The 14089-nt window shown below is 41.1% G+C and overlaps 1 protein-coding gene across 3 annotated transcripts in view; it reads right to left on the reverse strand.

The window, feature by feature from the left end:
* Window positions 1–14089, reverse strand: part of RHBDD3 (rhomboid domain containing 3) — a 16620-nt gene continuing 2531 nt past the window's right edge. For 2 of the 3 annotated variants that reach the window (XM_072148410.1, XM_072148419.1), the window contains exons 2-6: window positions 11355–11521; window positions 7234–7617; window positions 2528–2693; window positions 1581–1826; window positions 1–1033 (exon numbers count right to left, since the gene is read on the reverse strand). In XM_072148410.1, coding sequence (XP_072004511.1) covers window positions 829–1033; window positions 1581–1826; window positions 2528–2693; window positions 7234–7617; window positions 11355–11490 — 1137 coding nt within the window. In that variant the 5' untranslated portion in view covers window positions 11491–11521 and the 3' untranslated portion in view covers window positions 1–828. Of the gene's footprint in view, window positions 1034–1580; window positions 1827–2527; window positions 2694–7233; window positions 7618–8236; window positions 8310–11354; window positions 11522–14089 lie in introns of those variants that run through there. The other variant, XM_072148429.1, reaches the window with a different exon arrangement.

The raw sequence follows: 14089 nt of genomic DNA on the forward strand, positions 1-14089 counted from the left end.
TAGACTAAGCTAACTAGGAGGTGCAAAGACTAGATAGTCTTTCACTACACCAGATTTATCATCCAGCATCCGCCACTTTTGATAAGTCTGCCCCACCGTGTGTTTTGTCCATGATTCACTGCCCGATCACGGCATTGTGAATCTGCCCTCCCACTGACAACTCATAATAAGGTTTCTAATGAATTATCTCTTTAGCCCTTATCTTTAAGTTAATAAAGATACCATATTTTATTGGACTATAAGGCGCACAAAATATCCTATGATTTTCTTGCCCCTCTGTGCGTCGGAGCAGGGCATCAGCATGGAGAGACTGGAGCTGCAGCTGCGACCCTGCATGGCCGGCAGTACCAGAGGGGGACTCAGCTGTGACTGGAGGAGGCAAGTCAGAGGAGGGCATCGGGCTCTACTTACGTGGGTCCCCAGAGACAGCCCCTGAACAGCAAATCCCCAGCGGGAACTGAAGACCATGCCGGGCACGAACCACAGGCACCATAGTGCGAACCACGTGGCTTCCTCATCTGCTGCCGGCACGGACCACCTTCTAACCCAAGCAGCCACCAAAAAACTGGTGCGCCTTATCATCAGAAAAATACGGTAAGTTAATCTTTAGCCCTTATCCTTCTAATTTGAGTGAACTTGACAAGTCTTTCAGAAACAGTGATTACCAAAGGAGAAGAAAAGAGCACAAAAAAATGAATAGAGGAGATTTTTAACTAATTAAGTATTTTACAAAGTTTACTATTATCATCTGCACTAATTATTTCTGAAATAAAAAAAACATAAATTTTAGGTCTCCTATTTTCTGACAATTGTGAATTATGAAGTATTTTAAGTTCTTCTAGGTGGATTTATGTGCCCTGTATCAACTGAGTTTAGCTGTCCACGAGAAGCCGTGCTTTCATAAGCCACAGTAACTTCTTCACCAATTTCTCCTTCCACAAGAAGAGACACAGCTCTTTCCACTTTTCCTGTGGCAGCTAATGCAACTACGGCATGTCCCGTGGGAAATCCCATGCGCTCCAGTTGCTGAAGTCTAATAAATGAAGACAAAAGAAAAAAACATAAGAGCAAGGCATTTAAAATGGAATTATATTCAACTTATTCTATTCTCAAGTTATACATTTTCTGTTTAAAGGGGTTGTCCTATAATTTTATTGGTCAATATTTGATCATTAAGGCCGTGAAGGGTTGTAAAGAGCACCAATCTATTTGAGCAATAACAGTGCATCGGATTCAGAAATGGATATCTCTATGCTCTTTATAACTGCAGACCCACCTCCCATCCGCTTCACTCCGAGTCAGCCCTATAGTTACAGCACACGGCCTCTACCTAACGATTCTGGATTTTTGCACTTTTTTGCCAAGCTGGGAAGCTGATGGATGCAGGAACATGGTGTTGCAACTTGCAACCAAATATTAAAGACCTCTATGGTGAACAACCTTTCATACGAACATTCACAACTTGAACAAATTGGCGGAAAGTATATGTAAGTGAAAAATGTTAACATGGTCAACATGGAGAAATACAAAATCCTTACATGTTAGGAATCAGTAGAGGCTGTCCAGCCTCAACATCTTACCGAAGTGCCGACACACTGGATTTGTTTAGGGTTGTCTCCTGCTTCCGCTTTTCCTGTTCTTCATATTCCCTCAGAGAAGCAAGAATACCTGCTTCCAACATTTCATCTTCCAAGGAAATTGGATCTCCTAACCAAACAGGAGACTCTCTAAGATTTGTAACATTTGAGTTGTGCATTGCTGCGCCTCCTATAGGGAAATCACTTGAGAGAACGGACTCATATGCATCGATATAGGTGAATGGAAGTCTGAGGGAGAAAAGGAATGTTACCAAATCAAAAACAGGAAATCACATTGGGACAAATGATAACTTTGTTATTGGATTAGCCAGTCTACTTTATTTTTACACACTTTTAGTTGTCTTAGTGCAGTGGTGGCGAACCTATGGCACTGGTGCCAGAGATGGCACTCAGAGACCTCTCTGTGGGCACACGGGCTGTCTCCCAGGCACAGAGTTTGCCTGACATGGCACCTTCCTGCAGTCTGAGGCAGTCTAAGTAGTACCCTTCTATTTTAAAGTGACCCATCCTGTGTTGCTTGGTCCTGTCCAAAGAGTGAGAAGGTGTGGACAGGGTTGGATTGGGGCTCAAAGATTCTGGTAACAATACGTTTGTTGCTGCCTAAATTGCCGTGTTGGCACTTTGGGAAAAGCTAGTGTGTTTTGGGTCTCATTTTGGGCACTCGATCTCTAAAAGGTTCGCCATCACTGTCTTAGTGTATACTAGAGAATTACTCTACAATTTGGAGCATTTATGATTCAACTTAGTCCCTCATATTTCAGCACCTCTTTGAAATATGGCCACAACCCTTTTTATATAAATTTTTTGGGACAAATTGTGTCAACCTATGGCACATTTTGGCAAAAGTTTATTTGTCTCATTTTGTATTTTCGCTTAAAAATAAATAGCTTTGATTAGTTTAATATAAAGTTATCCAAAATGCTACCTACCGCTCTTGTGCTGTGGAATTGATGTCATGTAGTAAAGTACTTTCCGCTTGAGCTGGTATAAACCGTGCCAGGTTAAAGGACCCCAAGCAGCTGCAAAGGTGGGTACTATCCAGTGCTTGCCTTCTTAAAACTGACAGCTCAAAGTGATGGAGTAATCCAGCTCGAACTGCAGGATATCTGTAAGGAAGATCTTCAACAAGTATAGTTGATTCACTCACATTAAAGGAAACCTACCATTCAGAATCTACCTACTACGGTAGATCCAATGGTAGGTTCCTACTAACATTGAAAGCCCTAAACTATCTTTCCCCAATAATACTTACTAACCTTATCTAAACTTCAACTAATATGCAAATTGGCAGCAGAGTCTACTGGGATGTGGAGTAGCCTCTCTGGGCTATGGGAGCTAAGGCTTCCCAGTAGCCTCTGCAGAAAATTAGCATATTAGTTATATAAAGTGTAGATTAGGTTAGAAAGGATTATAGGATTAGGGAAAGATAGTTTAGGGTTTAGAATGTTAGTAGGAACTTACCATCAGATATACTTTAATAGGTAGATACCTGATGTTATGTTTCCTTTAAAGAATACTGCTACAAAAAATGTGTATATGTATATAAATTAAGGTCCAGAAATATTTGGACAGTGACACAAAATTCATGGCTCTGCATGATCAGCTGCTTTCACTATATTTTTTGGCTCATTGTCAGTCTATGAAGTGCCATCCAATGCCCATTCCATCACACTGTCCCTCACATGCTTTATAGAATAAGGTTTACTTTGGATCATAAGCTGTCCCAAGTCTTTTCCATATTTTCTTCATCCCATTATTCTGGTACAGGTTTTATATGTCCAAAAATTCAGTTCCAAAGCTGGACTGGCTTCTAATCTGGTCTTTCTATGAATGAGACTGATGGTTTTTACCTTCTGTATTTGCTCCCATTAAATATTTTCTTAAAGGGAACCTGTCACCACATTATTCACAAATACAGCTAGTTTTAGGTTCCCATAGAGCCCTAGTAACTAACTGACACTCTTCTTTTAGCTAAAAATTGTTTTCCTCATATTCCCATATATTCATTTTACCTGGTGTCTGTTAGGCAAACCTCAAAACAGCCTTCGCATTGTGTTTCAAAATGCAATGTAAAGGCCACATGTGAGAGCAGCTGTACCTGCTTAACTGGTAATTGGGAATAGTCCATTCAGACAACTTAAAAGCTGTAGAGATAATTGTGAATTGCTTTTGAAAAAGAGGTAGGTACATATAAAAGAACTGTACTTACTGTACTGTCTAGGTAAGGGCAGCAGCACATGACCTAGAGGTGGTCCTCTTTATGGGTGTGGCCCCATGTTGTGTGGTAATGCCTTTACAAACGCAATGCAAACAGTACGTGTGGCCGCACCCTGTAGGCATCCAGGCCATCGTCTCATCACAGGGTTAATCAGTTAGGACTCAAGACCTCCAACTGTAGTCCACAGCTCAGGACATGCTGCGCTATTAAAAAGCAACACATCTGGGGCTGCCTGGAACTACCGAAAGAATATAGGAGGACACAAAAACTGCAATTCCACCCTTGTTTTTTTGTGTTTTAAGAATTGTGTTTTAAATGTGTTCACCGGGTAAATCACATTTTTTTTCTTTTTTTTTCTTTTTTACTGTGATTGAATTTTATTTTCAGGGATGTTGAGGTTGTGGCGATACCAAACATGTACTTTTTTCCACATCCTAATAGGTATTTGCTCATGACAACCCTTGAGGCTTCTCTAGAGCCCCTAGCAGCCATGACAACCAAATATACCCCATGGTGGCAATTGAAGGTTGGGGAAGGAGTCCTTCTTTTTTCACACCATTAAGACATTGGGGCAGATTTATCAAGCTGTCTGAAAGTCAGAATATTTCTAGTTGCCCATGGCAACCAATCACAGCACCCCCCCTGCGCAGATGTTTGTGATAGTGAAGTTCCCAGGAGTAGAATATAATATATCCCCTAGTGCTCATGTGTAATACTGAAGACCACCCCAAAAGCAGAGGTATAATACCGGAGGCCTCTAGAGCTGACCTATAATAAAGAAGACCCCCAGAGCTGACCTATAATACAGAAAACACACAGAACACAATACAGCAGCCAGGGGCACATGAAGGAGACATACTTTGGGGGACAAAGGCCTGTGTCTTCTATACCATGTCCTGCTGATTTCCATATCTGGTTGGTCTTTAAACTTAACAGGGTTGGCCACCTTACATAAAGTGGTTAGTAATGTGTGCAAGGCCTCCTCTTAGTCATGGACAGTTATTGTGAGTGCAGGATATTAGGTAATTTACCAATACAGGCGGTCCCCTACTTAAGAACACTCAACTTACTATGAGAAAGTGAGAGGTGTTGTGTGGGAAAACCGCTATCTGTCTTACAGGCAGATGAAATGCTGGTGGTAAAAGCCCTGGGTTTGTCTGCAGTAACCCAAGGGTTAATGCAGACATGATAAGCAGGAATAGTCTGTTTTGTCTGTGTTGGCCTAGCTAACACAGACACATTGGTAATGTCCGTACTGGGCCTGCTTATTATGGAGTAGGGGTAGGCTGGTAGTGGGACTCCTACTCCACCCGGGCTTCGGTCCTGGGCTTTTGTATAGCCCACAGGTGCAGGTCACAGGCCTCGTTAGGGCCTGATTTAGTCTGCAGGCCAGAAGCAGTAGGAGAGGCCCTACCTGGAGAGCTGAAAGTGAGATTGCATTCTCACAGCAAAGGTAACTGAGGGTCTCCTGTCTTGCTGCTGGCCAAGAGCGTGTGCCAGGCAGCCTGGTACCCGGATAGCTAGGGTCCTCAAAATGTATTAGACAGCTCCTAGCCGGGCAGGAATTACTTTTATAATGTTTTTGCATGTGCCTAAGCCAAGGCTGAATTTGTGTTCTGTTTTGCGAGTGTGAATAAACACTTAAGTTGGACTTTTAAACCTGCGTGTGTCACTGCTTCCTGCACTGCTACCTGTCAACTACCAGAGCAATTCCCCACATTACATACGACCCCTAGTTACAAACGGACCTCTGGATATTGGTAATTTATTGTACTTTAGTCCTAGGCCACAATGATCAGCTGTAACAGTTATCACAGGTGTCTGTAATTAAGCTTTAGTGTTAATATTTATTCTTATGACAACCCAACATTTTTAAAAACCAATTGTCACAGAGACCAAAAAAGTTCTTGCTGGGATTACAATGATAAAATATACAGTTCCGACTTACATACAAATTCAACTTAAGAACAAACCTACAGACCCTATCTTGTATGTAACCCGGGGACTGCCTGTACATCTATTAAATGTTCAGTAATGCTATCCTAAAATGTGAAGTAAATCTCCCTCGTTCAGAAATGTCTTTTACCTCATCAGCCAGACATTCCTGCCAATAAAATGGCTAATGGCCAATAACCAATCCCCCTTCTAGGACCTTATTATAGTATACATGTATAACAAGCTTAAAGAGAACAAATTAACCCACCCAAAATTGATACTTCATTAAAAACAATTATTAACAAGCATTACTCTTATCCCTAAATGGTTCCTTCCCATGACTGCAATGTTAAGAAATCAGTTTGTAAGTTACTCGATGTAAGCCCAATAGAGTCCCAATGAGGCCCTGCATATTCAGTGGTTACTGTGTTGTCCTGCTTCCTTGTTACTGATTGACAGGTCTCACAGCTACAGAAGAAGCTGCTATGTGCAACATTGAGAGAGAGAGCTCTGTTACATCATTGGCTACATTATGTCATGTGACAAGGGTGATGTCGCATAAGGTCCTGTTACATTTGCATAGTCTACCCCATGTATGTATCTGATAACATGAAATCACAGCAGCCTCCATGGAGAATAGGGAGGAGTAGAAGTTCACAGAGGCAACTGTGATCATGCCATGATGCTGCCATGTGATCAGATACATTCATGGGGCAGACATTGCAAAAGTAACTGGGTAAAGGACCTTTGGCAGAGCAGGACACGCCCCCTCTGATGCCAGGTAATATAAGATGAAGTTGATTTATGGGGATGTAAGGGAAAAAATTTTAGCTAACAAAAAGGGTGTTGGTTAGTAATAGGGCTCTAAGGGAAGATGTGGTGACAAGTTCCGCTTAAGGTTCTGGAAAGTAAATTGCTTATGGGCAGTTAGAAATCACATGACTCTCCGTTATTAGTCAGCTTTTTTATTTTATGTACAGGAATAGTACCTTCTAAGGTAAAACATTACATGACACTTCTGAATCAAGTGGCTTCACTTTACATTTGAAGAAAGTGATGCAGAACTTTTAATAGATGTATATTGGTAAATTACCTAATATCCTCCGCTCACAATTACACACGCATTACAAAAACATGAAGTAAAGCCGCTAACCCCATTAAGTACCACTTTTAAGATAAAAGCTGGGCCTTCTAAAACAATTGCTATGCAGTAGATCCTTGAGAGTTCAGTTGGCAAAAAAGATCTAATGGTTGTGCAGTTTTCTAGAGCTGCACCGATGCTGAAACTGTAACCTTGTACAGTACATCTACCAGAATATAAAAAAATTATTAAAAATTATTAAATATTAACAGAAAATAAATTCCCTTGGAATAATTAACTAAGTACCTGCCAAAATGTTTAGCCTGTAACTGCCCTTTTAAATATATACGATCATAGAATAGAATGTCCAAATTCTTTATGAGTTTTACTTGAAAGGATACCGGCCAGTCCACTGATTACTCCACAGATATGAAAGAGAAGAGGAGATTCTGGAAAAATGAACTGAGTGATTATTAAAATCCCATATGGCAACATGAAAGACCACTTTTTGCTAAGTCTCCATATAAAAGCTTTGTGCTTAGCTATCAATAGTGCCAACTGGGTGGCAAGATATCCAGAAGCAGGGACAGGTGGCAGAGGCAGAAAAGAGGAAATAAGAAGATAAAGAATGGCAGAGCTCAGTGTGCAGAGACAGGACAACTGCAGAAAGTATAAGGTGCCAAGATGTTCCTCCATTCTCCAGAACAAAAGTGGAAAGAGAAACAGTGATAAAAGAAGCAGGTGAATGTCTGTGGCACATAGCACATGGGTGAACAGCCGATGGCCTGAAAAAAAAACACACATAAATATTCAGTATTACCGTAGGTTTAAAGAATAACTAAATGGTTAAGGCTGAATACATATGCACACCACACTTTCCAGTTTTTCATTTTGTTTGTAACTACCGGTATATCATTTAAAAATAAGGGAAAATTGTATCCTTTTACAACTCACTGGATAGAGTTTTTGTTATATTTTAATGTCTTTAAAAAAGAATAATAACTGTAATACCATAATACCATTTTAACACCTGTATGTGTTATACTTCAGTAAATGGAGTGGTGTACGGGTAATATTTTTATGGGTGACAAAATAATGACAATTTTGGCATTTTTTATGTTACATTGTTAACCTATGGAATAATCCAGTATCTGAATTTAGAGACTATTTTTTAAATTTATTTGTATTATTGAAGGGGTATTCCAGGAATCAGCATAATTCATTTACAAATGGGTCCTTAAAATATAAGCTTATATGTAATCAGTTGTCATTTAAAATTTTGCATTTAAAAATGCTGATGACATAGAGACTGTAATGAAGAATTAAAATGCTGCTGGCCCTTTAATCAGTCCGTTAATTTCTATGGGTGTTCCCCCTATGGAGTGGATCCCCCACGCCGCTTACCGGGGCTGCCCGATGTTCTGCGCAGTCAGTACCCTTCCCACTTCTGGGTCCGACTGTAAACTGTCTTGCGTCTGCAGGCTCAGACAGTTTAAACTGCTCTACAATGCATAAGTATTGTAGAGCAGTGTATTGGACTTGAACCAGCGATCAGAGCATCACTGGTTCATGTTCAAGTTTGTAAAAGTAAAAAAAGTGAGAAACACTAAAGTTTAACCCCTTAAGGACGCAGCCATTTTGTAGCTTAAGGCTCAGCCCCATTTTTTGGATTCTGACCTGCGTCGCTTTATATGGTTATAACTTTTGAACACTGTTACTTATCAAAGCGATTCTGAGATTGTTTTTTCCCCACATGTTGTACTTCATTTTAGTGGTAAATTCTGGCAGATAAGTTTTGCGTTTATTTACAAAAAAAAGAAAATATGATAAATTTTTTGAAAAATTTGCCATTTTCGAAATTCTAAATCATTGCGTTTTCAGGCAGATAGATTTACCACCTAAATAAGTTGCTGAATAACATTTCCCATTTGTCTACTTTACATTTTCATAATTTCTGAAATGTCTGGATAATTTATTTTGATGTCACGCGGCTTACAAATAGAATATCGCTTTTCCGGATTTTCAGAATTGACTATTTTGGGGATAAATACTGTTTGAATGAAATTTTACATATTTAGCATCAAAACCCCCTATATAATCTACCCATTTTCAAATCTGCACCCCTCAAGCTATCAGAAACAGCTTTTACGAAGATTGTTAACCCCTTGAGATCTTCATAGTAATTGAATCAAAATGGAGGTGAAATTTAGAATGGTCATATTGTTCCCTTATACGTTCATTTAGCACTAAAATTTACACATTTCCAAAATATAAAAAGAGAAAACCCACCATACAATTTGTTCTGCAATTTCTCCTGAGTGCAGCGACCCCCCACATGTGGCTGTGACTTGTTTTATGGGCGCACAGCGAGGAGCAGAAGGGAAGGAGCACCCTGCAGCTGCCAGGATTTTAGTTTCCTCATTGGCCCCTTTTGAAGGCTATAAAATTTTCGCTTTTTCGTTATTGGGGCCATGTGACGGCATTTTTTTTGCGGGATGAGATGCTTTTTCCATTGTTACCATTTTGGGGTTGGTATCACCTATTGTTGAAAATTTAGGAACTTTTTTTGAGGGCAGGAGTAGAAAAGCATCAATTCTGTACTGGATTTTTTACTTTTTTTTTTTTGGTGTTCACCGTATAGACTAATAATCATGTTATCTTTATTCTATGGGTCGATACGATTCCGGGGATACCAGACATGAATATATTTTCTTACGTTTTACTAAATTTGTCAAACAAAACCCTAATGTGGGGAAAAATCTATCATTTATGTATTGCCATCTTCCAAGTGGCATAATATTGTTACTTTTTTGGCTACGGAGCTGGTTGATGGCTTGTTTTTTGCGGGACATGTTGTACTTTGCACCAGTATCATGTCTGAGTACATATGGTTTTTTGATCGCATTTTATAGCATTTTTTGTGGGATTGAAAAGGTAAAAATCATAATTTTTGGAGGGTTTATAACAGTTTTTTTTAACGCCGTTTATCGTGGGGGTTCAATAATGATTTACTTTTATTCTACGGGTTGTTACGGACGCGGTGATACTATATATGTGGGGTTTGTGTTATGATTTAGACTTTTTTTTGAGTTATATGTCTCTTTATATGTTTTGGGGGTTTGGGGCATTTTTAGTGATTTATGACTTTATTTTTTTATTGAATAACTTTTTTTTTTTTACTTTTTCACTTTTATACCATGGGATATGAACAAGCAATCCTCTGATTGCTTGTTCATAATAGTATTCTGCAATACTCATGTATTGCAGAGTATTATCAGTGTCAGCCTATACACTTGCATAGGCTGGCACTGTGCCAGTAAGATGACGTCACAGACGCCATCTTACTGGCAATTTTTGCAAGTAACTCTGGGGTCCAGATCGGACCCCAGAGTTGCTATGGCAATGATCGGCGCCCCCCGAAAACGGTTCGGGGGGGCCGATCGTGGGGGAAAGACCCCCCAGATGCTTGTTAGATGCCGCAGTCGCGCTGACCGCGGCATTTAACGGGTTAAGCACCCGCGATCGGAGACAACTCCGATCGCGGGTGTTACACTGAGGTGCCGGCTATTAGTTACAGCCAGCACCCCGTGTTTCCCGATGCCGGTTCGGCTCTGATCCAGAGCCGAGCCGGCATAAGCGCCGTGGCGGATATATCCGCCACTGAGCGCTAAGTCACTGCGCTCCGTGGCGGATATATCCGCCACGGAGCGTGAAGGGGTTAAACACGAGAATAAATAAATACAAATGTAAGCCTAACTTGCTAGGGCCTAACTTGCTGATCAGTGGGGGCTCAGTGCTGAGACCCCCGCAGATCAGGAAAACAATAGGTCCGATGGACCCCTCGTCGCTCCATGAGAGTGATGGAGCAGACAGGCGCGCATGACCGTGCTGATCCATTAATCTCTATGGAGCTGACGGAAATTGCCGAGTGCCGCGCTCACTGTTCTCCGTCAGAGAGAATGGTCATCATTACTCTCATGGAGCGATGAGGGGACGGTCGGGCCTTCATTTTCGCAATTTGTGGGGGTCCCAGCACTGATAATCCCACTGATTAGCAAGTTAGGCCCTATCACGTGGATAGGGCCGACCTTGTCTTCCAGGGAAATCCCCTTTAACAGACAGTCCTTATATTTTCAATATTGTCAAATCACTTCAGAGTGCTAAATCATAAAAGGGGACAAGGGTAAGAGAAAGACGAAAATATACTTTCCTCATTTTCAAGTTTGTAATGCCCGACCAGCAGGCCATTATAGATAGATATTGAGGATGGATATTGAGATAGATCGCATTAGACAGCAGTGACAAAAAACAACAAAAACAGGTGATATACTTCCAACTTCATTTAATCTTATGGGATTGCAGACCTGACCTCAGCACCTAAATCGTGGGGCTGTATGGGGGCTGCAATATTGGTCACAAATGCAGTCTCCTAAAAATTATTAGATACTGGCAGGGTGAAATACAGTAACTTCATGTGTGCTTTCATTGTATACTTTTGTTTTATGCCATAGAATTGTCTCACCATCCCAAACATCTTCTAAAGAATCCAGTTGCAACACCAAGTCACTGCAAGACAGAATAATTCTTGCAAGCACCATTGAGAGCATCAGCAAAAGACATCCTAGTGTCGGTCCTGTTCTCAACAACAGTCTTTGCATTTTTATACGAGTAGTGAATCTCCTTGAATATCTGAAAGACAGACCAGTTATTTTTGCAATTAAAACAGATGTAGCCTATACTGATAATAATCTGCAATTAAAGGAGTTTCTTAAAATCACACTTATTGGGGCTCATTTACTGAGGGTGATGCCACTCGTTTAGAACCAGTTTTGGTACGTTTTTAAGCAGTCCGTTAAAAATGCATGCGTTAAAAAACATCAGTTTTTTAAAAAACATTTTCAATCAAGATAATTGATAATTTTTTAACGCATGCGTTTTTTAACAAACTTCTTAAAAACGGACCAAAAAACTGGTTCAAAACGCCATTTGTGGCATCACCCTTAGGCTGCCGCTGCTCACTTTCATCTGATTTTGCACCTTTTTTCGGGGATTGCACGGCTTGGAAAGGTATTTAACAGGTGTCTGTGCTGGGATTTTGGCGCACGCAATCTTTTTTTGGCGCAGCTGTGCTGGTTTCCAATGCGCCACAAATTGGGGGCTTACCATCAGACGTTCCGACTGATTCGGACTGAGCGCGGGATTTAACTTTCATATTGTGTTGCAAGCTAATAAACTTACATGCACCACTTAAAAGATGGTAAACTCTGTGGGACCTGAGCAGGGATTTATGAAAATATAATAATGGTTTACTGGGCATGTAACCCTGTAATGGGGAATAGTGCCCAGAGTAGAAAATGCCACTTTTTCACTGATTTGCAACACATAAAAATTAGAATAAAAAGTGATCAAAAAGCTGTAAAGTCCTCAAAATGTAATCTCAACTCACAAAAAAATGACACCACCCACAGCTCTGTACACTGAAGTATGAAAAAGTTATTAGCGCCAGAATGCGGCCAAATGAAGACATTTTTTTATTGGTACAGGAGATTTTAATTTTTGTAAATGTATGAAAACATTATAAAACCTGTATAAATTGGGGTGCACAGTGAAAGCCATAAAATCCAAGACCACAAGAAAATGGCACAAATGCATTTTTTCTCCAATTTCGCTGCATTTGGATTATTTTTCCTGCTTCCCAGTACACGGCATGGAATATTAAATACCTTCACTATAAAATGCAATTTGTTATGCAGAAAACAAGCCCATACTCAGCTCTTTACATGGAAAAATAAAAAAGTTATAGATTTTTGAAGGTGGGGAGTGAAAAATGAAAATGCAAAAACAAAAAAGGGCCTGGTGGTTAAGGGTTTAAAAGACAATTTTGTCCAAAATGAGGCCATTATAAGATAAAGAAAGAACAGATCCTGTTTCAGGGGACATAAACCAGAGTGTAAGTGTGCTTAGGTGCAATACTGCCTCCAATCCTTTTAAATAAACTGATACTTTGCTACTTGTTCATCACAGGCATCTGTTTAAATTACAATCCATTTTTAAAATTGAGGAAACTGCAAAACAGAAGCCAAAATGCAGATGGGAACTATCCTGATTTCCCATTTTTCCGTTATGATGGACGTGAGAAGTACTAGGGACTGATCACTATGCTGGCGACTGAACTCTGTGCACTATATTGCTATATGACGCACAGAGTTCTTGTTTCCCTGATAAGTAGCAGAGCTGACAGTACAGTTATGTTGTGATTCTAGCTTTAGTTTTATGACCCAGTAGCTCTCATGCACACAATCGTTTTTTGTGTGTGCTAACCATTGATTAAAGACAACACACACCGGAATGTGCATTTCTATAGTTTCCAAAGCCGACTTCCCAAGCCACAGATCATACTCATGCCTGTTTTTGTAGCTCAGGCCACAGTATTCTATATTTTATGTTCGGCATGTGAGCAAACTTCACATTCGGTCGACACACTGGCCACAAAAAATGGACCACGGATGGCCGTGCATGTAGCCTTAGGCCGGCGCCACACAGGGCGCTTTGTCTGCGGGGCGGGCCTCGGCTCGATCGCATCAGCGTTTCTATGCGGCGTTAATTTAACGCGAAACACCGGCGGCTCGTTCCCGATCGCAGGCGTTTCCATAGAAACACCGATGCGATCGGGCCGAGGCCCGCCCCGGTGGGCGCGACTTTGTCTGCGTTTGCAAGCGCAGACAAAGCGCCCTGTGTGGCGCCGGCCTTAGGGTGCTGTCACACGTTGCGTTTGCAAACGCAGACGCAGACCAAACCGCGCCCACCGGGGCGGTCCGCGGTCCAATCGCATCGGCGTTTCTCTATGTTTCTATGGAAATTGGCGATGCGATCGGACCGCGGACCGCCCCAGTGGGCGTGGTTTGGTCTGCGTCTGCAAACGCAACGTGGGACAGCGCCCTCAGGGTGATGCCACACATGGCGTTTTGAACCCGTTTTTGGTCCGTTTTTTGAAGCAGTCCGTTAAAAACCGCATGCGTTTTTGTGTTTTCAATGTCTTCAAAATCGCAGCAGAAACGCAACCAAAAAGCCACGCGTGTCACTGGCCTTAGCCTTGCTTAACGGTAATCTGCCCCCTGTAAAAGAGGGTGCACTAGCTCACTTTTATGTAAATGCAAATGAAGATTTTTCTTTCTGTACTTGGGCCAAGAATTTTAGGGGTTCCATAAGGGGTATCTTCTCCTTATGAGGATACTAGTGATTTACATAACATATTAC

Source organism: Engystomops pustulosus, chromosome 1, assembly GCF_040894005.1.
Source record: "Engystomops pustulosus chromosome 1, aEngPut4.maternal, whole genome shotgun sequence".
Classification (NCBI taxonomy): Eukaryota; Metazoa; Chordata; class Amphibia; order Anura; family Leptodactylidae; genus Engystomops; species Engystomops pustulosus.